At 44.9% G+C, this 27,822-nt stretch overlaps 1 protein-coding gene across 5 annotated transcripts in view; it reads right to left on the bottom strand.

The window, feature by feature from the left end:
• The window catches only part of garnl3 (GTPase activating Rap/RanGAP domain like 3), a 183,823-nt gene extending 156,564 nt beyond the window's left edge, over nucleotides 1–27,259 (bottom strand). For 2 of the 5 annotated variants that reach the window (XM_071351733.1, XM_071351739.1), the window contains exon 1: nucleotides 26,735–27,228. In XM_071351733.1, the coding sequence (XP_071207834.1) occupies nucleotides 26,735–26,838 (104 nt within the window). In that variant the 5' untranslated portion in view covers nucleotides 26,839–27,228. Of the gene's footprint in view, nucleotides 1–26,734 lie in introns of all 5 variants that reach the window. The other 3 variants (XM_071351732.1, XM_071351736.1, XM_071351738.1) reach the window with 2 other exon arrangements.
• Between the last annotated feature and the right edge of the window lie 563 nt (nucleotides 27,260–27,822).

Genomic DNA, 27,822 nt, shown 5'->3' with positions numbered 1-27,822 from the left:
CTAGAATATGCATATCATTAGTTATCATTAGTAACTTCAGAAAACATTCTGAAGTTTCTAAAACTGTTTGAATGATGTCTGTGAGTATAACAGAACTCATATGGCGGGCAAAAGCCTGAGAAAAAATCCAACCAGGAAGTGGGAAATCTGAAGTTTGTAGTTTTTCAACTCTTGGCCTATCGAATACACAGTGTCTATGGGGTCATATTGCACTTCCTACGGCTTCCACTAGATGTCAACAGTCTTTAGAACCTTGTTTGATGCTTCTACTGTAAAGGAGGGGGGAATGAGAGGGGAATGAGTCAGAGGTCTGCCAGAGAGCCACGAGCTCAGTCTCGCGCGTTCACGTGAGAGCGAGCTCTGTTCCATTGCAATTCTACAGACAAAAGGAATTCTCCGGTTGGAACATTATTGAAGATTTATGTTAAAAACATCCTAAAGATTGATTCTATACTTCGTTTGACCTGTTTCTACGGACTGTAATATAACTTTTTGGACTTTTCATCCGTACTTTCCGCTGGACTTGCACGCGCGTCTGGTTTGTGCGAATAACAAGGCGGTATTTGGACATAAATTATGGACATTATCGAACAAAACAAACACTTATTGTGGAACTGGGATTCCTGGGAGTGCATTCTGATGAAGATCATCAAAGGTAAGTGAATATTTATAACGCTATTTCTGACTTCTGTTGACTCCAACATGGCGGATATCTGTTTGGCTTGATTTGTCGTCTGAGCGCCGTACTCAGATTATTGCATGGTGTGCTTTTTCTGTGAAGTTTAAAAAAAATCTGACACAGCGGTTGCATTAAGGAGAAGTGGATCTAAAATCCCATGCATAACAGTTGTATATTTTATCAATGTTTATTATGAGTATTGCTGTAAATTGATGTGGCTCTCTGCAAAATCACCGGATGTTTTGGAACTACTGAACATAACGCGCCAATGTAAACTCAGATTTTTGGATATAAATATGAACTTTACCGAACAAAACATACATGTATTGTGTAACATAAAGTCCAATGAGTGTCATCAGATGAAGATCATCAAAGGTTAGTGATACATTTGATCTCTCTTTCTGCTTTTTGTGACTCCTCTCTTTGGCTGGAAAAATGGCTGTGTTTTTCTGTGACTTGGCTCTGACCTAACATAATCGTTTGGTTTGCTTTCCCTGTAAAGCCTTTTTGAAATCGGACACTGTGGCTGGATTTACAACAAGTGTATCTTTAAAATGGTGTAAAATACATGTATGTTTGAGGAATTTTCATTATGGGATTTCTGTTGTTTTGAATTTGGCGCCCTGCAGTTTCACTGGCTGTTGACGAGGTGGGACGCTACCGTCTCACATACCCTAGTGAGGTTAATTTACATGTTCTCCATGCAATCAAAGGTTCAGAGAATTAACCTAGAACTACACATATGTGATTTAGAAGCTTGGTGAATGGGTGACATTGTTGGATAGATTGATATTGAGATAGTGAATTTGGGGGATATTATTACATTCAAATTAGTTGATTTAAACTACAGGATATACAGTTAAAGTCGGAAGTTTACATACACCTTAGCCAAATAATTTAAACTCAGTTTTTCACAATTCCTGACATTTAATCTCAGTAAAGATTCCCTGTTTTAGGTCAGTTAGGATCACCACTTTATTTTAAGAATGTGAAATGTCAGAATAATAGTTGAGATAATTATTTATATCAGCTTTTATTTCTTTCATCACATTCCCAGTGGGTCAGAAGTTTACATACACTCAATTAGTATTTGGTAGCATTGCGTTTAAATTGTTTAACTTGGGTCAAACGTTTCGGGTAGCCTTCCACAAGCTTCCCACAATAAGTTGGGTGAATTTTGGCCCATTCCTCCTGACAGAGCTGGTGTAACTGAGTCAGGTTTGTAGGCCTCCTTGCTCGCACACACTTTTTCAGTTCTGCCCACAAATTTTCTACGGGATTGAAGTCAGGACTTTGTGATGGCCACTTCAAGCTTTAACTTCCTGACTGATGTCTTGATGTTGCTTCAATATATCATAATTTATATACACATCCTTTTCCTCCCTCATGATGCCATCTATTTTGTGAATTGCACCAGTCCCTCCTGCAGCAAAGCACCCCCACACCATGATGCTGCCACCCCCGTGCTTCACGGTTGGGATGGTGATCTTCGGCTTGCAAACCTCCCCCTTTTCCCTCCAAACATAACGATGGTCATTATGGCCAAACAGTTATATTTTTGTTTCATCAGACCAGAAGACATTTCTCCAAAAAGTACGATCTTTGTCCCCATGTGCAGTTGCAAACCGTAGTCTGGCTTTTTTTATGGTTATGGTTTATGCTTTAGTGGTTGAAAAACAAGTTTTAATGACTCCAACCTAAGTGTGTGTAAACTTCCGACTTCCAACTGTATATGGAGGAGGTAGATTAAACTACAGGATATATATGGAGGAGGTAGATTAAACTACAGGATATACATGGAGGAGGTAGATTAAACTGCAGGATATACATGGAGGAGGTAGATTAAACTACAGGATATATATGGAGGAGGTAGGTTAAACTACAGGATATATATGGAGGAGGTAGGTTAAACTACAGGATATATATGGAGGAGGTAGGTTAAACTACAGGATATATATGGAGGAGGTAGGTTAAACTACAGGATATATACGGAGGAGGTAGGTTAAACTACAGGATATATATGGAGGAGGTAGATTAAACTACAGGATATATATGGAGGAGGTAGGTTAAACTACAGGATATATATGGAGGAGGTAGGTTAAACTACAGGATATATATGGAGGAGGTAGATTAAACTACAGGATACACTACCGTTCAAAAGTTTGGGGTCACTTAGAAATGTCCTTGTTTTTGAAAGAAAAGCACATTTTTTGTCCATTAAAATAACATCAAATTGATCAGAAATATAGTGTAGACATTGTTAATGTTGTAAATTATTATTGTAGCTGGAAACAGCAGATTTTCTATGGAATATATACATAGGCGTACAGAGGCCCATTTATCAGCAACCATCACTCCTGTGTTCCAATGGCACGTTGTGTTAGCTAACCCAAGTTGATAATTTTAAAAGGCTAATTGATCATTAGAAACCCTTTTGCAATTATGTTAGCACAGCTGAAAACTGTTGTTCTAATTAAATAAGCAATAAAACTGGCCTTCTTTAGACTAGTTGAGTATCTGAAGCATCAGCATTTGTGGGTTCGATTACAGGCTCAAAATGGCCAGAAACAAATAACTTTCTTCTGAAACTCGTCAGTCTATTCTTGTTCTGAGAAATTAAGGCTATTCCATGTGATAAATTGCCAAGAAACTGAAGATCTCGTACAACGCTGAGTACTACTCCCTTCACAGAACAGCGCAAACTGGCGCTAACCAGAATAGAAAGAGGAGTGGGAGGCCCCGGTGCACTACTGAACAAGAGAACAAGTACATTACAGTGTCTAGTTTGAGAAACAGACACCTCACAAGTCCTCAACTGGCAGCTTCATTAAATAGTACCCGCAAAACACCAGTCTCAACGTCAACAGTGAAGAGGTGACTCCGGGATGCTGGCCTTCTAGGCAGAGTTCCTCTGTCCAGTGTTTGTGTTCTTTTGCCCATCTAAATCTTATCTTTTTATTGGCCAGTCTGAGATATGGCTTTTTCTTTGCAACTCTGCTTAGAAGGCCAGCATCCTGGAGTCGCCTCTTCACTGTTGATGCTGAGACTGGTGTTTTGCGGGTACTATTTAATGAAGCTGCCAGTTGAGGACTCATTACTGTACACAAACCAAATCACATTATTACACATCAATGAGATTTTAATCCATGCTTGGACTAACTCATTCTTAGCGCTATTGTCTGTGTTGTGTTATTGTTTTTTGTCTTCCCAGTCAAATCCTGTCATGCCCTCAATGGAAGAGATGAGCTCTTCTCCAACACCATCCATCCATGATGAGCCTGCATTGAAGACTCTGAACATAGCCCCTGTCCAGCATTGAAGCCTCTAAACACAGCCCCTGTCCAGCATTGAAGACTCTGAACACAGCCCCTGTCCAGCATTGAAGCCTCTAAACACAGCCCCTGTCCAGCACTGAAGCCTCTAAACACAGCCCCTGTCCAGCACTGAAGCCTCTGAACACAGCCCCTGTCCAGCACTGAAGCCTCTGAACACAGCCCCTGTCCAGCACTGAAGCCTCTGAACACAGCCCCTGTCCAGCACTGAAGCCTCTAAACACAGCCCCTGTCCAGCACTGAAGCCTCTAAACACAGCCCCTGTCCAGCACCGAAGCCTCTAAACACAGCCCCTGTCCAGCACTGAAGCCTCTGAACACAGCCCCTGTCCAGCACTGAAGCCTCTAAACACAGCCCCTGTCCAGCACTGAAGCCTCTAAACACAGCCCCTGTCCAGCACTGAAGCCTCTAAACACAGCCCCTGTCCAGCACTGAAGCCTCTAAACACAGCCCCTGTCCAGCACTGAAGCCTCTAAACACAGCCCCTGTCCAGCACTGAAGCCTCTAAACACAGCCCCTGTCCAGCACTGAAGCCTCTGAACACAGCCCCAGTCCAGCACTGAAGCCTCTAAACACAGCCCCTGTCCAGCACTGAAGCCTCTGAACACAGCCCCTGTCCAGCACTGAAGCCTCTAAACACAGCCCCTGTCCAGCACTGAAGCCTCTGAACACAGCCCCTGTCCAGCACTGAAGCCTCTGAACACAGCCCCTGTCCAGAACTGAAGCCTCTAAACACAGCCCCTGTCCAGAACTGAAGCCTCTAAACACAGCCCCTGTCCAGCACTGAAGCCTCTAAACACAGCCCCTGTCCAGCACTGAAGCCTCTAAACACAGCCCCTGTCCAGCACTGAAGCCTCTAAACACAGCCCCTGTCCAGCACTGAAGCCTCTAAACACAGCCCCTGTCCAGCACTGAAGCCTCTAAACACAGCCCCTGTCCAGAACTGAAGCCTCTAAACACAGCCCCTGTCCAGCACTGAAGCTTCTGAACACAGCCCCTGTCCAGCACTGAAGCCTCTGAACACAGCCCCTGTCCAGCACTGAAGCCTCTGAACACAGCCCCTGTCCAGCACTGAAGCCTCTGAACACAGCCCCTGTCCAGCACTGAAGCCTCTAAACACAGCCCCTGTCCAGCACTGAAGCCTCTAAACACAGCCCCTGTCCAACACTGAAGCTTCTGAACACAGCCCCTGTCCAGCACTGAAGCCTCTAAACACAGCCCCTGTACAGAACTGAAGCCTCTAAACACAGCCCCTGTCCAGCACTGAAGCTTCTGAACACAGCCCCTGTCCAGCACTGAAGCCTCTGAACACAGCCCCTGTCCAGCACTGAAGCCTCTGAACACAGCCCCTGTCCAGCACTGAAGCCTCTGAACACAGCCCCTGTCCAGCACTGAAGACTCTAAACACAGCCCCTGTCCAGAACTGAAGCCTCTAAACACAGCCCCTGTCCAGCACTGAAGCCTCTGAACACAGCCCCTGTCCAGCACTGAAGCCTCTGAACACAGCCCCTGTCCAGCACTGAAGCCTCTAAACACAGCCCCTGTCCAGCACTGAAGCCTCTAAACACAGCCCCTGTCCAGCACTGAAGCCTCTAAACACAGCCCCTGTCCAGCACTGAAGCCTCTAAACACAGCCCCTGTCCAGCACTGAAGACTCTAAACACAGCCCCTGTCCAGCACTGAAGCCTCTAAACACAGCCCCTGTCCAGCACTGAAGCCTCTGATAACAGCCCCTGTCCAACACTGAAGCTTCTGAACACAGCCCCTGTCCAGCACTGAAGCCTCTAAACACAGCCCGTGTCCAGAACTGAAGCCTCTAAACACAGCCCCTGTCAAGCACTGAAGCCTCTGAACACAGCCCCTGTCCAGCGCTGAAACGTCTGAACACAGCCCCTGTCCAGCACTGAAGCCTCTAAACACAGCCCCTGTCCAGCACTGAAGCCTCTAAACACAGCCCCTGTCCAACACTGAAGCTTCTGAACACAGCCCCTGTCCAGCACTGAAGCCTCTAAACACAGCCCCTGTCCAGAACTGAAGCCTCTAAACACAGCCCCTGTCCAGCACTGAAGCGTCTAAACACAGCCCCTGTCCAGCACTGAAGCCTCTAAACACAGCCCCTGTCCAGAACTGAAGCCTCTAAACACAGCCCCTGTCCAGCACTGACGTCAAGTGTCTGAACAACTCACGCCTCATACCCTCAGTCAATCATTGCTGTGATGCCTTCCCAACAATGTGTAAGTAGCCTTCTCAGTCCCATTCCCCATAATATTTTACTATATATCTCTTTATTAAATGTTTTAGGTTAAAATAATTTGTCTTTGACGATTTTTTAAACAAGCGTTGTCATCTCCGTGCAGTCTGCACCTATACGGTAGATCTCCCATCTTTCCAAGTTGTCATCTCCGTGCAGTCTGCACCTATACGGTAGATCTCCCATCTTTCCAAGTTGTCATCTCCGTGCAGTCTGCACCTATACGGTGGATCTCCCATCTTTCCAAGTTGTCATCTCCGTGCAGTCTGCACCTATACGGTAGATCTCCCATCTTTCCAAGTTGTCATCTCCGTGCAGTCTGCACCTATACGGTAGATCTCCCATCTTTCCAAGTTGTCATCTCCGTGCAGTCTGCACCTATACGGTAGATCTCCCATCTTTCCAAGTTGTCATCTCCGTGCAGTCTGCACCTATACGGTAGATCTCCCATCTTTCCAAGTTGTCATCTCCGTGCAGTCTGCACCTATACGGTAGATCTCCCATCTTTCCAAGTTGTCATCTCCGTGCAGTCTGCACCTATACGGTAGATCTCCCATCTTTCCAAGTTTTTAAAGTCACCAGCCTCCACTGTCACACACACATACAGTTTCTATCACACACATGCATACACACACATGTTATTTTGTGTGTTTGTGTGTGTATGTGTGTGTCTTCTCTGTCTTCCTAATGGGAAAATATAAATTAATATCATTAACAAATCCAACTCCTGTAATTGGATAGTATTTAACATTGGGCATAGTCCCACTGCACCCTGGGGCAGGCTTCTGCTAAACTAGTCAGGGGGGAATGGGGTGTGTGTGTGTGTGTGTGTGTGTGTGTGTGTGTGTGTGTGTGTGTGTGTGTGTGTGTGTGTGTGTGTGTGTGTGTGTGTGTGTGTGTGTGTGTGTGTGTGTGTGTGACCAAATTGTGCTAGTTTATCCCAGGCTTTCTTTTCCCTAGACAGATCCAAGATGAAGCCCTGGATGAACGTGTGTAGGTGGAAGCATTGTAATGTATAGGTGTACAGTCTACATATGTTTCAAGACAGTGTGTGCTTGTCTGTGTGTGTTTGTGTGTGTGTGTGCTTGCGTGCGTGTGTGTATGCATACCTGTGTTTGCGTTGTGCATGTGTTCGTGCATACCTGTTTGTGTGTCCGTGTGTGTGCCTGCGTGCTTGTGTGCGTCCACAAAGTACACTATTGAATCAACATTTTCATCTTAGCCGCACACCACTAGTATACAAAAGTGAGATTATTTTCCATTGCTCTATATTAACACATAAATCATGGTTAATGGTGTTTTTTTGTCAGTAATTAGTTGCTAGACAAAGTCCCAACATTTCAGAAGGATAAAAAAAGGGTTTAAAAAGTATGACTCTTTGACCCCTTAGGGTCAAGTATGCGGGTAAATATGTTGGGTTAAAATATTCACTATATCATGGTAGACATTCAGGGATATTTTGTTTTTCTTGAACAGATGACCAGTGTGCAGGAAAAACTCTGCCCTTAAAGGTTGTGACTGGGGCTTGGAGTTTTCCGGGTCAGGTTAAATTGTTATGGAAAAACTCTGGGTAATAGAAATGATGTCAGTGTTGAAGGCTATTTTTTGTTTTGCTTATTATGACTCTTGTCAGGGTAATAAGGTCTATGACTCCAGGTAGGCAAATGAGGCAATGCATTATGACATCACTTGCCACTGATAAGCCCATTTGATTGGTTAATGTGTAACCAACAGGAGGAAACAGAAAAGGATATCAAATGGAGTTTTATTCATATATGGCACAGGTTCCCTATATCATGTAAATGTTTTGTGGCACAATGTCATGGCATATTAGCCTGTATATTACATTTTAAAATATGCTTCAATGAGAGTTCAGCCATACCATTTAGCTAGCATAAGCATACTTATATATAGAAAAATATAAATGCAACATGCAACAATTTCTAAGATTTTACTGAGTTACAGTTCATAGAAGGAAATCAGTCAATTGAAATAAATGCATTAGGCCCTAATCTATGGATTTCACATGACTGGGAATACAGATATGCATATGTTTGTAACAAATGGGCCTCACAATGGCCCTCACAGTGGGCCTCACAATGGGCCTCAGGACCTCATTACGGTATTTCTGTGCATACAAATTGTCATCAATAAAATGCAATTGTGTTCATTGTCCATAGCTTATGCCTGCACATACCATAACCCCACCGCCACCATGGGGCACTCTGTTCACGACGTTGACATCAGCAAACAGCTCGCTCACACAACGCCATACATGTGGTCTGCAGATGTGAGGCCGTTTGGACGTACTGCCAAATTCTCTAAAATGACGTTGGATGCAGCTTATGGTAGAGAAATGAACATTCAATTATCTGACAACATCTCTGGTGGACATTCCTGCAGTCAGCATATCAATTGCATGCTCCCTCAAAACAAATGTGTGCAAATATTTTATTTCAGCTCATGAAACATGGGACCAACACTTTAGATGTTGCGTTTATACTTGTATTCAGTGTACATGGCCAATTGCACACTAGGGTAATTCAATAGCAGAAAGTCCTTTGGTGAAAACTGTGTAGTTACATAAAGAAAAAGGCTATGTGCATGTATTCAAATTGAATATGTTTGGCATAGCAACGAACAACCAGCACTGAGGAGCTAGCTAGCCTAAAGCACCAACAGGTCTGGAGCCATGCTAAAAGTCCAGTGCTAGCTAGTTAGCCCACATACATACAGTATCTCATTGGTATGTGGACTGAGTAGATAGCACTGACTACACCCTTACAGCCAGGAAAGATCTAAAGAGCTAGAGGCTTTTTCGAGGTTTCATCCGATTGCAACAGACAAAAGGTTAATGTACCTGATCATGTTTAACGAGGGGGCCATCATCAATCGCGTGTGCCTGACGTAGTGACATTTCACCAGGGCCAGCGCGGTGACTCGCTGGCATTTGGTACGCAGCGGTAGGAGGAAGATCGGGGTCGGGGTCTGAATCACAAATGATCCCTGTAGGCCTCTCAGACAGAAGGGGGAGAATGGAAAAAAGAAGATCGATAGAAGGACTCTGGCTGACATTGTGGAGGAGGGACAAAGCCCCAGCCTCACTGACTGGAGGATAACAGGTATGGATGGATAATAGAGATGGATAAATAACAGGGATGGATGGATAACAGGGATGGATGGATAACAGGGATGGATGGCTAATAGAGATGGATGGATCGATGGATGATAGGGATGATAACACGGATGGATGGATAACAGGGATAGATGGATGATAGGGATGGATAGATAACAGGGATAGATGGATGATAGGGATGGATAGATAACAGGGATAGATGGATGATAGGGCTGGATAGATAACAGGGATAGATGGATGATAGGGATGGATGGATAACAGGGATAGATGGATGATAGGGATGGATAGATAACAGGGATAGATGGATGATAGGGATGGATTGATAACAGGGATGGATGGATAATAGCGATGGAACATCATAATATTACTGCTGGCCCTCGGCTATGATAATACGCACCTTACTCCAGGAAGAAGAGTGTGATTTACAACCTGTTTCAGTTGAGTGAGTAAGGTTGAGTTGCTGTCTCTACACAGATAGGCCAGATCTAGGATCAGCTTACCTCCAATGAATCCTAACCTTAAAGCTACTTGTATTAGTTATATATAGTTATATTCTTCAAGAATCAATGGGTGAATTGATATTACCATGGAACAGATTCACAGATCCCAGACTGTAGCTTTAACCATTAGGGGAAATGCCAGAAGCAGGTTGGCGTTTATTGTCATGAGTATTGTCCTGGAGGCAGAACTGAGCGATTTCTGTTTAGATAGGCCAACTGAAAATAAATGAGCTTTTTGTTCTTAATTTAAGGTTAGTCATTAGGGTTAGCAGTGTGGTTAGGTTAGGGTTAAGGTTAGTGTTAGGTTCATGATCTTGTGATTTTGTGGCTGTGCCAGCTGGTGTCCACTTCGCAGAGCTGCCTCCAGAACAAGATTCATGACAAAAAACGCTAACCTGCATGCCAGAGGCTAAATATGATTCACTTGAATAGTTACAGCATGTGACCCTGTTTCTATTGAATTAATCTCTGCTGCTGCCTCAGTCTCTGCTGCTGCCTCAATCTCTGCTACTGCCTCAATCTCTGCTACTGCCTCAATCTCTGCTCCGGGTAGAAGCTGCCTGTAGGCACAGGTATTAGGATCAGTTTACCCTCCCCTAATCCTAACCTTAATCATTAGTGGGTGGGAAGTGTCAAACTGAGTGTCTCGGGGCGATGTCCTACATTTATCTCCTTACGTAAGGAAGAGTGATTCACTTGAATATGTCAGACTGTTTTTCAAAGTTGTTGAATGAGCGTCTTATTCTGCTGCCTCTCTCGTCATCACTACTGTGTCTGTCCTGAATAGCTGTGTCTGAAAACTACAAGCCGTCAAATCCTTTCTTCCTCCGTCCTTGTTTCCTACTTTCCTCCTTTCCTCTCAAAGCATGTTGAAGGAAAGGATTCAAGGCCCCTTCCTTGGATCTCCTCCTTCAATTAGGTTTAAGAGGAATTAATAAGGAAACAAGGACGGAGGAAGCAAGAATTTGCCGGCTACTAATGTTTTCAGACACAGCCAAAGATTCCCCTCCATGTCCTACTGCATGTTATACTACTACCCCCTACTGGGCCCCTCCATGTCCTACTGCATGTTATACTACTAACCCCTACTGGGCCCCTCCATGTCCTACTGCATGTTATACTACTAACCCCTACTGGGCCCCTCCATGTCCTACTGCATGTTATACTACTAACCCCTACTGGGCCCCTCCATGTCCTACTGCATGTTATACTACTACCCCCTACTGGGCCCCTCCATGTCCTACTGCATGTTATACTACTAACCCCTACTGGGCCCCTCCATGTCCTACTGCATGTTATACTACTACCCCCTACTGGGCCCCTCCATGTCCTACTGCATGTTATACTACTAACCCCTACTGGGCCCCTCCATGTCCTACTGCATGTTATACTACTAACCCCTACTGGGCCCCGCCATGTCCTACTGCATGTTATACTACTAACCCCTACTGGGCCCCTCCATGTCCTACTGCATGTTATACTACTAACCCCTACTGGGCCCCTCCATGTCCTACTGCATGTTATACTACTAACCCCTACTGGGCCCCTCCATGTCCTACTGCATGTTATACTACTAACCCCTACTGGGCCCCTCCATGTCCTACTGCATGTTATACTACTAACCCCTACTGGGCCCCTCCATGTCCTACTGCATGTTATACTACTAACCCCTACTGGGCCCCTCCATGTCCTACTGCATGTTATACTACTACCCCCTACTGGGCCCCTCCATGTCCTACTGCATGTTATACTACTACCCCCTACTGGGCCCCTCCATGTTCTACTGCATGTTATACTACTAACCCCTACTGGGCCCCTCCATGTCCTACTGCATGTTATACTACTAACCCCTACTGGGCCCCTCCATGTCCTACTGCATGTTATACTACTAACCCATACTGGGCCCCTCCATGTCCTACTGCATGTTATACTACTAACCCCTACTGGGCCCCTCCATGTCCTACTGCATGTTATACTACTAACCCCTACTGGGCCCCTCCATGTCCTACTGCATGTTATACTACTAACCCCTACTGGGCCCCTCCATGTCCTACTGCATGTTATACTACTACCCCCTACTGGGCCCCTCCATGTCCTACTGCATGTTATACTACTAACCCCTACTGGGCCCCTCCATGTCCTACTGCATGTTATACTACTAACCCCTACTGGGCCCCTCCATGTCCTACTGCATGTTATACTACTAACCCCTGCTGGGCCCCTCCATGTCCTACTGCATGTTATACTACTAACCCCTACTGGGCCCCTCCATGTCCTACTGCATGTTATATTACTACCCCCTACTGGGCCCCTCCATGTCCTACTGCATGTTATACTACTACCCCCTACTGGGCATACATTAACACTACAACCCATAATATGTGGTTCTGGTGAAAACAGCAGCCAGGATATTGCCAATCACCGCCATTCATTCCCATCCTTCCGCTGCCCTCTTGTGGCCACATCCTGTATTACTCATTTATCTGGAAAATGAGAAGACGGCGATGAACTTCAGATGTAGGACAGGGAATACTGTGTGTGTGTGTGTGTGTGTGTGTGTGTGTGTGTGTGTGTGTGTGTGTGTGTGTGTGTGTGTGTGTGTGTGTGTGTGTGTGTGTGTGTGTGTGTGTGTGTGTGTGTGTGTGTGTGTGTGTGTGTGTGTGTGTGTGTGTTGTAGGGCTACACAATTGATCAGATTCACATCAAAAGACACAGTGAGGGGATGTAATTACTGTTGGCGTATTTGTGAGACGGGAACATGTCTGACAGTAGGAGATCACCGTGTGCGTGTGTGTGTGTGAGAGAGAGAGAGAGAGAGAGAGACAGGAACATGTCTAACAGTAGGAGTTGACCTAGGGGCCATCTGTCATCATTACACACCTGTAGGGAAGAACAGCAGGGAGGCTGGGCTGTCAGAGGGGCTGACGGATGGTTGGTGTGTGTGTGTGTGTGTGTGTGTGTGTGTGTGTGTGTGTGTGTGTGTGTGTGTGTGTGTGTGTGTGTGTGTGTGTGTGTGTGTGTGTGTGTGTGTGTGTGTGTGTGTGTGTGTGTGTGAATCCTGTCATTACATTATCATCCTATCAGGGTACTATGGTGAACATAAAGTTACTCCTCACATATTCTTACACTCTTCCTTTAAGGTCAAATAGATAAGGATTTCCTTCAAACTCCGTGTCAATTTATTTTATCACAAAATGAACAATTGTTATGGATACTTCAGCTAAGCCGTCCAATATTAGCAGCCACCTGTAGATTGGTAATATATTGCCTTGGCTTTTCTAGGGCCTAAAAATCGCTATGACCACTGACTGTGCCTTAGCTATTTTCTTTCTTTCTTATTACGTTAGCAATTCCTTTTCTACTGAACGCTGCTCCTAGTGTTCAGTATGATGGAGTGGGAGGCCTGGGGCAGTTTCCTTTGCTCAGTTATTGTAAGAGACTACAACTCACCACTTTAACTAGACCTACAACTTTACAACCTCCTCCCAAATGTTCTGAAAATATATCCTTATCTGCTTGTTCTATTTTCTCTCTCTCTCTCTCCTCCCCCCACTCTCCCTCTATGAGTCTCTCTCTCTTTCTCTCTCTTTCTATCTTTCTCTCCCTCTCTCGGCATCTCTCTCACAGTCTCTCTCTCTCCTCCCCCACTCTCTCTTTCCGTCTCTTGCTCTCTCTGTCTAACCAATTAGAATATTGTTTGTCAGGCTTCCCTGGAAACCACAAGGCAAATAACCTCTATTGGAGAGCGGTACCCCTCCCTCCCTGTGGACCAATACCTTTTAGTTGAGAGGTGGTGAACACTACAAGAGAGATGGGTTGTATTCATTACGGCATGCAATGTGAAACGTTTTAAAATGTTTAGCTACGGAAAGCGGATATGAGCGTTTCTTATTGGACAAGTCCAAGTAGTCCCTCCCTGTTTCAGTCAGTTTTCTTCCGTTTGGTGCCTGTATACAACCGTGGTATCACTTTCTTGTGCTTCCATATTGATATACAGTAATCTCTGGTTTAGGGTTTGGAGTTCTCTGTTGTCTCTACTGTAACAAGTCATGAAGGTTGAGGCTAGTCAACATCATAATCTTGCCACTGGCTTTTGATCTTTCTTTCATTCATTCAGCCAAGTGACTTCAATCTGTTCTCTCTCACACTCACAAATATGATAAACACACTATATAAACACTCAAACAAACACTTACACACACACTTCTTAAGTCACCTCACAGAACAAGAGAGGTCAAAATGGGATGTTTATACAACTGTTGAAAGACAAAAACACACCCAGCTTTCGTTCCTCCTCTCCTTGCATGTGGCTTGTGGCTGTACTCAAACCCCCTGACTCTCAACCAATGCCCTGTGAAAGTACAACTCCTTCCATACACGCACGCTGGGTCCTTTCCAGCAGTTCGCTATAACGGAAAACGCTTTCCAGAGCGAATCTTCCCAGAGCTGTGTGACACACACACACACACACACACACACACACACACACACACACACACACACACACACACACACACACACACACACACACACACACACACATACATTTGCTATAATATGTAGGTATGTGTCTTTAAGCCATAAATGGATCCAGATGGGGCTTGAAGGAGCAAGACGTTTACATAGAGAGGGCTGTAATGAAAAGAGACTGCTTTAATCATTAGAGGGCTGTAATTAAGAGAGGGCTGTAATCAAGAGAGTTCTGTAATCAAGGGAACGCTTTAATCAAGAGAGACATCTGTAATCAACAGAGGGCTGTAATCAAGAGAGGTCTGTAATCAAGGGAACGCTTTAATCAAGAGAGACATCTGTAATCAACAGAGGGCTGTAATCAAGAGAGGTCTGTAATCAAGGGAACGCTTTAATCAAGAGAGACATCTGTAATCAACAGAGGGCTGTAATCAAGAGAGACGTCTGTAATCAAGAGGGCTGTAATCAAGAGAGACGTCTGTAATCAGCAGAGGGCTGTAATCAAGAGAGACGTCTGTAATCAGCAGAGGGCTGTAATCAAGAGAGACGTCTGTAATCAGCAGAGGGCTGTAATCAAGAGAGACGTCTGTAATCAGCAGAGGGCTGTAATCAAGAGAGACGTCTGTAATCAGCAGAGGGCTGTAATCAAGAGAGACGTCTGTAATCAGCAGAGGGCTGTAATCAAGAGAGACGTCTGTAATCAAGAGAGACGTCTGTAATCAAGAGATGGCTGTTTGGTATTTTTCTCCTTCCCTAATTTTCTGGATAAATGAGACTGGCGGGTTGTGTTGACTGGCGGGTTGTACTGACTGGCGGTTTGTATTGACTGGTGGGTTGTACTGACTGGTGGGTTGTACTGACTGGTGGGTTGTACTGACTGGTGGGTTGTATTGACTGGTGGGTTGTATTGACTGGTGGGTTGTACTGACTGGTGGGTTGTACTGACTGGTGGGTTGTACTGACTGGTGGGTTGTATTGACTGGTGGGTTGTATTGACTGGCGGGTTGTACTGACTGGTGGGTTGTACTGACTGGCGGTTTGTATTGACTGGTGGGTTGTACTGACTGGTGGGTTGTACTGACTGGTGGGTTGTACTGACTGGTGGGTTGTATTGACTGGTGGGTTGTATTGACTGGTGGGTTGTATTGACTGGCGGGTTGTATTGACTGGCGGGTTGTATTGACTGGCGGGTTGTACTGACTGGTGGGTTGTACTGACTGGTGGGTTGTATTGACTGGCGGGCTGTATTGACTGGTGGGTTGTATTGACTGGTGGGTTGTATTGACTGGTGGGTTGTATTGACTGGTGGGTTGTATTGACTGGTGGGTTGTATTGACTGGTAGGTTGTACTGACTGGCGGGTTGTATTGACTGGTGGGTTGTATTGACTGGTGGGTTGTATTGACTGGTGGGCAGTATTGACTGGTGGGCTGTATTGACTGGTGGGTTGTATTGACTGGTGGGTTGTACTGACTGGTGGGTTGTACTGACTGGTGGGTTGTATTGACTGGCGGGTTGTATTGACTGGCGGGTTGTATTGACTGGTGGGTTGTATTGACTGGTGGGTTGTATTGACTGGTGGGTTGTATTGACTGGTGGGTTGTATTGACTGGTGGGTTGTATTGACTGGTGGGTTGTACTGACTGGCGGGCTGTATTGACTGGCGGGCTGTATTGACTGGCGGGCTGTATTGACTGGCGGGTTGTATTGACTGGCGGGTTGTGTTGACTGGCGGGTTGTGTTGACTGGCGGGTTGTGTTGACTGGCGGGTTGTACTGACTGGCGGGTTGTACTGACTGGCGGGTTGTACTGACTGGCGGGTTGTACTGACTGGCGGGTTGTATTGACTGGCGGGTTGTACTGACTGGTGGGCTGTATTGACTGGCGGGTTGTATTGACTGGTGGGTTGTATTGACTGGTGGGTTGTATTGACTGGTGGGTTGTATTGACTGGCGGGCTGTATTGACTGGTGGGTTGTATTGACTGGCGGGCTGTATTGACTGGTGGGTTGTATTGACTGGCGGGCTGTATTGACTGGTGGGTTGTATTGACTGGCGGGTTGTATTGACTGGCGGGCTGTATTGACTGGTGGGTTGTATTGACTGGCGGGTTGTATTGACTGGCGGGCTGTATTGACTGGTGGGTTGTATTGACTGGTGGGTTGTATTGACTGGTGGGTTGTATTGACTGGTGGGTTGTATTGACTGGTGGGTTGTATTGACTGGCGGGTTGTATTGACTGGCGGGTTGTACTGACTGGCGGGTTGTATTGACTGGCGGGTTGTACTGACTGGTGGGTTGTATTGACTGGCGGGTTGTATTGACTGGCGGGCTGTATTGACTGGTGGGTTGTATTGACTGGTGGGTTGTATTGACTGGTGGGTTGTATTGACTGGTGGGTTGTATTGACTGGTGGGTTGTATTGACTGGCGGGTTGTATTGACTGGCGGGTTGTACTGACTGGTGGGTTGTATTGACTGGCGGGCTGTATTGACTGGTGGGTTGTTTTGACTGGCGGGTTGTATTGACTGGCGGGTTGTATTGACTGGCGGGTTGTATTGACTGGTGGGTTGTATTGACTGGTGGGTTGTATTGACTGGCGGGTTGTATTGACTGACGGGTTGTTTTGACTGGCGGGTTGTACTGACTGGCGGGTTGTATTGACTGGTGGGCTGTACTGACTGGCGGGTTGTGTTGACTGGCGGGTTGTATTGACTGGCGGGTTGTATTGACTGGTGGGCTGTACTGACTGGCGGGTTGTGTTGACTGGCGGGTTGTATTGACTGGTGGGTTGTATTGCCTGGTGGGCTGTATTGACTGGTGGGCTGTTTCTGCTGAAGACACACATGGCAGTGATTATGGTCCCGTGTTTATCTGAGCTCAGTGAGCCCTCTCTGGGGCTGACTTGTCCCAAATTACAACCTATTCCCTATATAGTGCACTACTTTTGACTAGAGCCCTGATTTTACCAGGTAAGTTGACTGAACACATTCTCATTTACAGGAACGACCTAGGGAATAGTTACAGGGGAGAGGAGGGGGGGATGAATGAGCCAACTGGAAGCTGGGGATGATTAGGTGGCCATGATGGTATGAGGGACATATTTGGAATGTAGCCAGGAGAACATGTCAGAGTCAAAGGCTAAAGATACACACTCAAACACACACAAATACAAAAGAGCATGCACGTAGCTCCTCCCACCAGCCTCCTCTTCTGTGCACCCATGCTCGCACACACTGGCAGACACAGACAAACACTGACACACACATACACCCCTCACATGGGTGAATTCAGATACAGTACAGTATCAAATATCATGCAAACAAGAAACTCAAACCACTTACACAAACACAGAACTGTCAAATATAGTGATGCTCTATTCTGTTGGCTGCAATATGGAACACTTTCCATCCATTACACACACACACACACACACACACACACACACACACACACACACACACACACACACACACACACACACACACACACACACACACACACACACACACACACACACACACACACAGTCTCTTCCCCTTTCTCTGTCTGTCTACTATATGATGCCGTTTCCCACTAGAGCAGCAATATAAACACAATGACAGGTTGCGAGTCAGAGAGCTGTCACAACACCCCATCATACCTCCTCCCATCGGAGGTCACGACAAGCTCATACAGGCAAGACCCCACAGGCCCAGCCAATCAGAGACACTCTTACCGACAGGGTCACAGCATGTCTCGGAAACTGCGTTTGTGCACTCCCTCTGAAACTACCTGTCATCTTTCTGACTGGGAAAGTTCATTACATTACTTTCTCACTAACATTTCTTACTTAGGAGCACGCGTGAACGGGATCTGAACATCGGAAAGTAGATTTTCAAATAATTCCGAGTCAATATGTGAACACCATGATCAGATGATTCACCCCCATCTGGATCCAGTCTTCTGACTGTTTTTCTGACTGTTCTGTTCTCAACCCAACATGCTGTCACAAGTGAGAGTGGATTCCCCTGTACTGTGGTTGGTTACACAACACTGTTTGGCAGCTGAACAGATTTATATAGACATAGATAATGTTTCAAAGTAAATCAACTTTAATGAAACCTCTCTCTGAGGATATTGTGGGAGGAGGGAGAGAGAGAGAGAGAGAGAGAGAGAGAGAGATGAGACGGGAGGGGGGGCAGAGTTTCAGTAGGATGTACTGGTCAAAATGACAGAATATGTTTTCAATGCTTAATCACTTCTATTTGTCCACATATTGCGAAAAGAGATTACATGGTATTCCTGCATGACTCCGTACATACATGGACAAGGAATATACTGTGATTCTCTTAAGATGAAATACCTGTGTCATGTTCATTCGACAACAGTTGGAAGAAAACATACTAAAACAGGGAGGGATTACCTGGACTTCCGCTTAGCGTAGTAAAACATTTTAAAACGTTTTCCATTGTGTGCCCTAATGTGTGCCCCCAGGATACACTACATTGATGTGGTGGAAGTCTGAGACGTAGGGGATCCATAAGGAAAGCATTTTGGAGTTTAAGGAAAGGTATAGTTTAAGGAAAGGCATGGTAGGCAGCTGGTGTTACCAGAGCACTATAAGAAGATTAACACATTTCTGGTCTGCTGAGTGCCAGGAAATATGCAGATATGTGAATCAATAGATGGAGGCGTTAGGGGATCGGATCATCTCACCCAGGTGTGACTCAGTGTGTCAAGCTGACCTCACAGACATACCACACAGAAAAAAGCCTTATTACTGAGTAGGGCTGGGCAATAAATCAATATAAATAATTATCGAGGTAATTACTTCCCTCAATAACGATATAAAATGTTTAGATTCATTTTCGATAATGTCGACATAGAATAATTAGGTACAGCAGTCCATTTCACCTCTGACGCAGCAGGAACGTGCGGAGAAGTGACAATATGCACGTGGAGAGGTATACGCCCACTAAAAACCACTTAGCACCTCGAGTGATGGAGTAGTCACTGATAACCACGAAAAATGAGTGATGTAGGCGAAAACAGTGGCAGTGATAGCCATGGAGAAGGAGCAGCTTCCAACGAAGAAATTATTAATAAAAAGGGTTAAACTGTTTCAGTAATTTGGAAGTGGTTTGGCTTTTTGAAGTCCGACAAAGAGCAGAGCAATGTTCGGTGCAAATTGTGCCGTAGACAGGTGTCTACGAAGTCTGGTAATACGACAGACCTTTTTCAACATCTGAAGCAAAATCACTCATGGAACATGCAGGAAGTTTGAGTTTGCGCCACGGTATTGATAAACGCGCCTCAAGCACCAGGCAATCTAGGGATGTTTGCCCAAAGCAGTCAACACTGACAGCGCTTATGCTCTACAAGCAAACATCAAAAAGACAAAAGAAATCACAAATGCTAATATGCATTGCTAAGGACATGCTACCAATTAGCACAGTCGAAAAGGAAGGTTTCAAGAGGCGTATAAATTTAATTGACCCCAGGTACGTGCTCCCTGGCCACAAACCTGGAACAATTTTCCTTAAAGTATAATGTTGTGTAGCTCACATAATTTTAAAAAATTTAACCTTTATTTAACTAGGCAAGTGTCATGACTGTCCTGCTCGGCTCAGGTTACCGGGGACCACAATCTCACAGAAAGATCTCTCACACCCACCAGAGGAGAAGAGATCAAGGGGTATGAAGATGTTTTTTTAATGACACCTCACGCCCATTGTAAATCTAAGGCAGCAGACAAAATTCCTTTGTCCTCTCACTATGGAGAACCGGCCTCAGAACATTAACATGCAATAAATGGACTTTGGGACAATGGGTTTCGTCAGCCACAATGGTGGTAATGACGAAAGATGGAATATGAAAATTAATGTCATTTTTGTTTTGTTATTAAAAGTTAAAGGACGACGTTATAATGAAAACAGTGTAACTTTAAGAGTTGTCCTAGTATATGCTTGATGTTTATACATTGTACGTTGGGTGGAAAATGTCCAAATCAAAGAGAATGTTTTGGTAAAGATGAAATGTGAAGTTAGTTGTCTAAATTGGATCTGAGTAAAATCCATTGCCCTAAAGGCGGTTACGCCCACTTCTGACCCGAGGGTATAAGACATGTGAGTTAAGAGTTAACATGTGAGACTAAGTGACCCGAGCTGCAGCCAGGGTCTGAGTAGTCAACGAACCCAAAACGCAACACGAGGTTGAAGACAAAGGAACCTTCTTCTATCCGCTACGGATGAGTAACTGCGTCTAAGAGGGTGAGTTTAGAACCGACCACCCGGTCACCATTCCATCGAATCGTGTATCTACACTGCTTTCATTCCTACGCTGTGAGCCCTGAGCTACAATGCTGGCTGTCCTCCGAAGACCCCTTTCAGAACAATGGCGAGGAAACAGACACTAATACAAAGGACACTGGCATCGTGAGGACAACCAGAGAGTTGCACCAGAGAAGTGCGCCATCCGAGAAGCCGAAAACCCCATCAGAGACCTTCAACACGTAATTACATCATTATATTCTGACCCATAAGAGTGGCAGTTCGGGGCAATGTTAGGGTTAAAATAAGCATAGCTGACAAATGAACCCAAATGTATATTTCTCTCGTGTACTTTCTCTTTTTCTCTCTCTTTTAAATCCCCATTTTGGGTAACACGCGTCATAATGTGTTGTTCCATTGTACTAAGTTCTAATCAATAGCCTAGACTGTGTTTTTGTGTATGTGTATCTTATATTATCATTTTAACTTGTTAGTAAATAAATAATCAACTAAAATTGGTGTGGTATGGACTCATTGGTGGGACTCAGGTTTGTGCAGATTCCCGGATTATGCGACGTTCAGAATGAGACTGTAGAGGAAATTGATTAATTAGCGACTGTTGTAAAATCGATATTCTTTGAGTTAATTTGGGAAATAGAAACTCAATAAAACCAAATTTCCCGTGGTCCCCCAGGTTAATGAGTGAATAATTGCCTGATTCATTTAATCACACAATTATAAACCGTTAATCATTTGATGAGTAGCAGTCGCCACATTAACCGATACAACGTCACGACACAAGTCAGTTAAGAACAACTTCTTACTTACAATGTCGGCCTATCGGGGAGCAGTGGGTTAACAGGGGTAGAACCACAGATTTCTACCTTGTCAGCTCGGGGATTCAATCTAGCAACCTTTCGGTTACTGGCCCAATGCTCTAACCACTAGGCTACCTGCCTAGTGGTTTGTTCAGGCATTCTTGAGTTTGAAGCAGATATGTACCTTTTAAACATGATTTGATTAATATCATGATAATTATCGTTTATGAATGAAAAAATATATCGATATCGTGATCATTTATTTGCCATATCGCCCAGCCCTATTACTGAGTGCTACTGACTGGCTGATAACACAGGAAAGTGGTACTTAGCTGACTGCATAGACTAACACAGGAAATAGCAGTTTTGATGGAGGTGTGGTAACATATTTTCTATTGGCTGTATGGAAATATGCAACAAGCAATTATTATATGGTGGTTGGCTCTAGCTAATAATATCCTTTCATTATCCCTTTTCAGAAAAATTTGTAACTCCATGATGTATAGACCTTTACTGGTTGGTTTTAGTGCAGGTGGCTAATGCAGGAACAGTCTGTCGTCCCCCAGGCTATCACCCAGGCTATCAATCTGTAGCTCATCTCTTCCTCTCTCAGGCAGGCTTCTGATAGTCTGATTATGTATTAATGTCAACATCAACACAGTAGGCTGTTACAGGGACAGATTGGCACGCTAACCGTAGTGTGTGTGTGTGTCAGGGCTGTGATGATAGGTCAGTAATCTGAGGTCAGGGAAATCTGGTCACCCTGAGTGGAACAGTCCAGTCTAGCTGTCCCTCTATTAGTGTCATATCACACAGGGGTCACAGAGGCCCTCCCCACACACACACACAGAGCCCCTCCCCCCCATACACACAGAGAGCCCCTCCCCACCACACACACACACACACACAGAGAGCTCCTTCCCACACACGCACACACACACAGAGCCCCTCCCCACAGACACAGAGCCCCTCCCCACACACACAGAGAGCCCCTCCCCACAGACAGAGCTTCTGGAGTGTGTCCATGTGTAGGTCTGTGGTAGTTGAATTGAAGCAGGAGGGTTGTGTCATGGGTTATTTTTATCAGACTGGGGGGAATAGGCCTCTGACTGCCTCTTCTCAGCAGACAGCCTAGACTAGACTGGCTCTAACATCTGGGGGAGACATCTTGAGAACAGACCTGGGTTCAAATACTACTGGAAATCATTTCAAATATGTTAGCTGTGTTTGATTGAGCTTGCCTTGCAAAATTGAACCAATAAAATAGTCTGAAAAGTTTAAACCCCACCCATTTGGCACTCCAGGCAGACTAAAGTACTGTAAACCCTGAAAGTATTTGAAAGATTGAATATAGTTTGAACCCTGGTCTGCAAGAGAAGTAGTTCTGGAGTAGATTCCTCTCAAAGGCTTTGGGGACGTCTCCAAATGGGATTTTAATGCTTCAACATCTGAATTATTTAAAAGAGTAAAGCCAAGCTGTTAGTGGAAGCTGTTAACACAGCGAGGGAAGCTAGATATGATTTGCTTCAACCAGCTATAAATTAACCAGACAATCTGTCAATAAAGCAAGCCAAGTTACATATCAAACCATGCAGCCTATACTGTCTGTGTCTTGTCTGAATGTCACGTGTGTGTGCGTGAGTGTTGGTCCATCTGCCCATTTGGATGCAGTATTTGCTGGCCGTTCAGCACTAGTGTGTCTTGCTCGCTCTCTTTCTGTCCTTGTTAGCCTGGCTATTTGTCTGGCTTGGAGTCTGTGTGCGCGCGTGTGTGTGTGTGTACGCAGGCTGTGTATGCGCGCGTGTGTGTGTGGGTGCGTGCATATGTGGATTCAAGAGCACACAGACAAACTCCACATGGACAAAATCTGTTGATCTCCAGGTATCTTGAGGGTCCTTGTGAGACGTCGAAAAAATTATGACAAAATGTTTCAGCACATAAGAGCCCCAGCCTGGCCCAGGGTCTCTTCTGATCGTCTTTAATTACCTCCGGTCTGTGAGGGACTATTTCACAGGTATCTCCACAATCTAGCACTGAGTTCTGAGCAGAGTATGAACACTCTCTCTGAGTACACACACACAGACACACACCCACTCTCTGAGTACAGAGAATAAATCAACTTATACGAAGAAGGCTGTAATTTGAAAGTAAGTGCCTCACAGAGAGCTGTGCCCATTGCGCCCACACACCACTGCTTATGCATGCTTCTATTCTGAAAGTGCGACCCACCCACAGAAGACCTCCGACACCCGAACATGTCTACAGACACACACGACTCAGAGAAAAACAAGAATGCACTAAAGTTATGTATACAAATATACAGGACCAGTCAAACACTTGGACACACCTACTCATTCAAGGGTTATTTTATTTTAACAATTTTCTACAATCTAGAATAATAGTTAAGACATCAAAACTATGAAATAACACATGTTGAATAATGTAGTAATAAAACAAATTCAAAGTGTTAAATTCATTTTCGATTTTAGACTTTTCAAAGTAGCCACCCTTTGCCTTGATGACAGCCTTGCACACTCTTGGCATTCTCTCAACCAGCTTCATGAGGAATGCTTTTCCAACAGTCTTGAAGGACTTCCCACAAATGCTGAGCACTTGTTGGCTGCTTTTCCTTCACTCTGCGGTCCAATTCATCCCAAACCATCTCAATTGGGTTGAGGTCGGGTGTTTGTGGAGGCCAGGTCATCTGATGCAGCACTCCATCACTCTCCTCCTTGGTCAAATAGCCCTTACACAGCCTGGAGGTGTGTTGGGTCATTGTCCTGTTGAAAAACAAATGATCATCCCACTAGGCGCAAACCAGAGGGGATGGCGTATCGCTGCAGAATGCTGTGGTAGCCATGCTGGTTAAGTGTGCCTTGAATTCTAATTAAATCAACAGTGTCACCAGCAAAGCACCCCTACCCCCTCCTCCATGCTTCACGGTGGGAACCACACATGCGGAGATCTGTTCACCTACTCTGCATCTCACAAAGACACACCGGTCTGATGTCCATTTCTTGCATTTCTTGGCCCAAGCAAGTCTCTTCTTATTATTGGTGTCCTTTAGTAGTGGTTTCTTTGCAGCAATTCGACCATGAAGGCCTGATTCACACAGTCTCCTCTGAACAGTTGATGTTGAGATGTGTCTGTTACTTGAACTCTGTGAAGCATTTATTTGGGCTGCAATTTCTGAGGCTGGTAACTTTAATGAACTTATCCTCTACAGCAAAGGTAACTCTGGGTCTTCCTTTTCTGTGGCGGTTCTCATGAGAGCCAGTGAAGAAACTTTCAAAGTTCTTGAAATGTTCCAGATTGACTTACCTTCATGTCTTAAAGTAATGATGGACTGTTGTTTATCTTTACTTATTTGAGCTGTTCTTGCCATAATATGGACTTGGTCTTTTACAAATAGGGATTTGTTCTGTATACCTGTTCTGTATGCTCAAATGCATTAAGGAAAGAAATGCCACAAATTAACTTTTAACAAGCCACACCTGTTAATTGAAATGCATTACAGGTGACTACCTCATGAAGCTGGATGAGAGAATGCCAAGAGTGTGCAAAGCTGTCATGAAGGCAAAGGGTGGCCACTTTGAAGAATCTAAAATATATTTTGATTTATTTAACACATTTTTGGTTACTACATGATTCCATATGTGTTATTTTATAGTTGTGATGGTGTCACTATTATTCTACAATGTAGAAAACAGTAAAATATAAAGAAAAACCCTGGAATGAGTAGGTGTCCAAACTTTTGACTGATATATGTATATAGCATGGGAAAAAACAGAAAGTCACACATTTAAATATAAAATAAGGTATGCACTTAAAATATGTATCTGAATTAAAAGGTTTGGCAACAGTGCAGAGGATATAAAACGTAAACATTAAGATATAAAACTGAAACATGACCTTATGTCACAGATATGGACACTGAACATAGATTTTTAACACACGTGTTGTCTGTCTATCCAATACATGCTGCTGAGGCCAGGACAGCATAACTATTAGTCTAAACTACAAAATACCATTGACAATATGTCCGTTAGTCGCATATGAGTAATGTACACCCTCAAAACCTGATTATATTAGGCTATGTACTGTGTGAGGGACGGATAAAATGACCATGTAATCAAATGTATTTGACAGACTTATAATCAATGCCATGGCTGACAGTGAGGGAGGGAGTTATGGGTGCCATCTAGCGACGAGACCGGGGAGTGAACTTGATAAGTGAACGTGAGTGTTTGGGTATAAATAAGACCAGAATTACTCCCCAAAACTTGGGTTGAAGATCAACTGTGTGCATTTCTGTCCAGTGTAGATACATGTACCATATGCATACTGTGCGCTACATGCTGTGGGTAACACAGTGAGTTGTATGCTGTGGGTACAGTCTGGTACTACAAACTGGCAGGCGAAGAGAACACTTGACATTTTCTTCACCCCCCGCTGCCTTTGATGCGCAAGACAGCAGACAGGCAGTCTATGACCGGGGAGAGCAGGCTAGCTGCAGCTCTACTAAGAACCCCCGGCGTGGACGAGCGGTTGGACTCCCGAGTGGAGAGTCCCTCCCGGTGTGCACAGCATACAACTCACCCGGTCATGCTGTGCTTGTCGGTGCCCTCTCCACGTGGGAGCACCTCGAATGAACAAATAATAGGCTGTGCGCCTCTCCGATCGACGAACCACACACAGAGCGCATGGACTACTGCTGTAGGCTAATATATAACATTGATAACAGTACACCAGATATAGTGATTTTTGCACCATCAGAAGTGACAGACACCCATGCGTAACGGTCCAAAATATGGACGCACAGTTGTGGAGACAATTTCATTAGCTCGATTTTTAATAACACAACATCCAAAAAGACAGTACGCATTGAAACGCATGTTCGGTTATAACGTTTCATGCCCATCTAAACAAAATTCAGCAATGCCACAGAATTCACAAAATCCCAGTCTGCAGTTAACTGTAGCCTACAATGAAACATTGATCAGTTCGAATTGACTGTAGGCTAACGTAATAGACCGGGTTCGCAGCGTGAACCCGCATGTTTATTTTGGGCATTCCTCGAGCTCTGGAGGAGCACGTTCACTTATGCCAAAAAACACCACAACGCAGTCCACGGAGAGATAGTATATATCTGTATATATCAAGGGTCACTTTTCCCAAGCAAACATGTGCCGTTTCAAATGTTACGGGAGGCCAGATCATAACCAGTTTCGAATGGCGCGGAGTGGTGAGCCGCGAGTTTATACCCAGAATGAGCCCCATCACCCCATGCGTCACCTACCTCGAACTAATCTCAAAACTGCACCCTTTCCGAAGGAGCAGCGCTCTCTTCCGCATGATGCCCGTTTTTTCCCGGCCGAGGTACACATTTATATCCGAATTCATGGGTGCCGGACGAGCAGGAAGGTATTTACTCCGTAAAAACAGATATGCTTCTTCCTCCCACTTAGTCGGACGGCGACAGGAGCGAGGACGGAAAGAGGCGGAAGAAAGGCTCACCCCAAAAAGAGAGAGAATATACTACCAAACTCGCCTCCGCTGGTAAAGGGAAAGTGAGGCGCAGACTTCCCTCAGCTAACAAAGACGGGACCAAAAGCTTGAGTGCAGCATGGCTAGTGGTTTGCTCCTCCTCTCCTGAACTCCAAATTAGATACCGTTGGTCTCTCGGTTCAAGAGCGAGTTACCGTTACGCAATTGGTAACCCTGACAGGATTCGAGTCCCGGGCAGACTAAGAAAACAGTAACGGTTTGAAGTTGAGTCCTTCCATCTGTTTCTAGACTCTTGAGCGCAATAAAATGGGCTGTTGATTCATATACCAATGGTTCTGAATAGGCAAAAATCATGAATTGCTCCCCAAGGTCTTCATTAAGGTGAGCATCCATTAGACTGTCTCCAGGGCCATTTGAAGCTGTGGTAGAACAGATCTGCTGTTTAAACATGCTAAATCCTATTTAAACAGAACTGCAGCAAGCACTGCTGAGAGGAATGTCTGGGAGCAGGTGTGTGTACCAACCACTGAATTAGTTTGACCTGAGGGATCATAAGTTTGTGTCACAGGTGTGACTAATTGCTCCGAAATCAAGTTAGTCATGTTATTAGTTCATTGACTAATTGATTGAACACCTGAATTGTATTTAAGTTGTGTTTCTCTCTGAAGTGTGGCCACCCAGAGGAGGGATGCAGTCCAGAGGTATGGTAGGTTCTGGGAATATGGGGGAACACAAGATGGACTCCAGGGCTGCACCACCTCTCCCCCTGTGCCTTTTTTTTGTTACTTTGGTTATTAGTTTCAGTTTAAATTGCATGGTTTGTCAATTTTCCTTGGCCAGTGAGAAGGCCACTGCTGAAAGGTTAACTTTGTAAACCAT

Source organism: Salvelinus alpinus, chromosome 18, assembly GCF_045679555.1.
Source record: "Salvelinus alpinus chromosome 18, SLU_Salpinus.1, whole genome shotgun sequence".
Taxonomy (NCBI): Eukaryota; Metazoa; Chordata; class Actinopteri; order Salmoniformes; family Salmonidae; genus Salvelinus; species Salvelinus alpinus.
The sequence above is the reverse complement of the archived record's forward strand: the minus strand, read 5'-3'. Positions and strand labels throughout refer to the sequence as shown.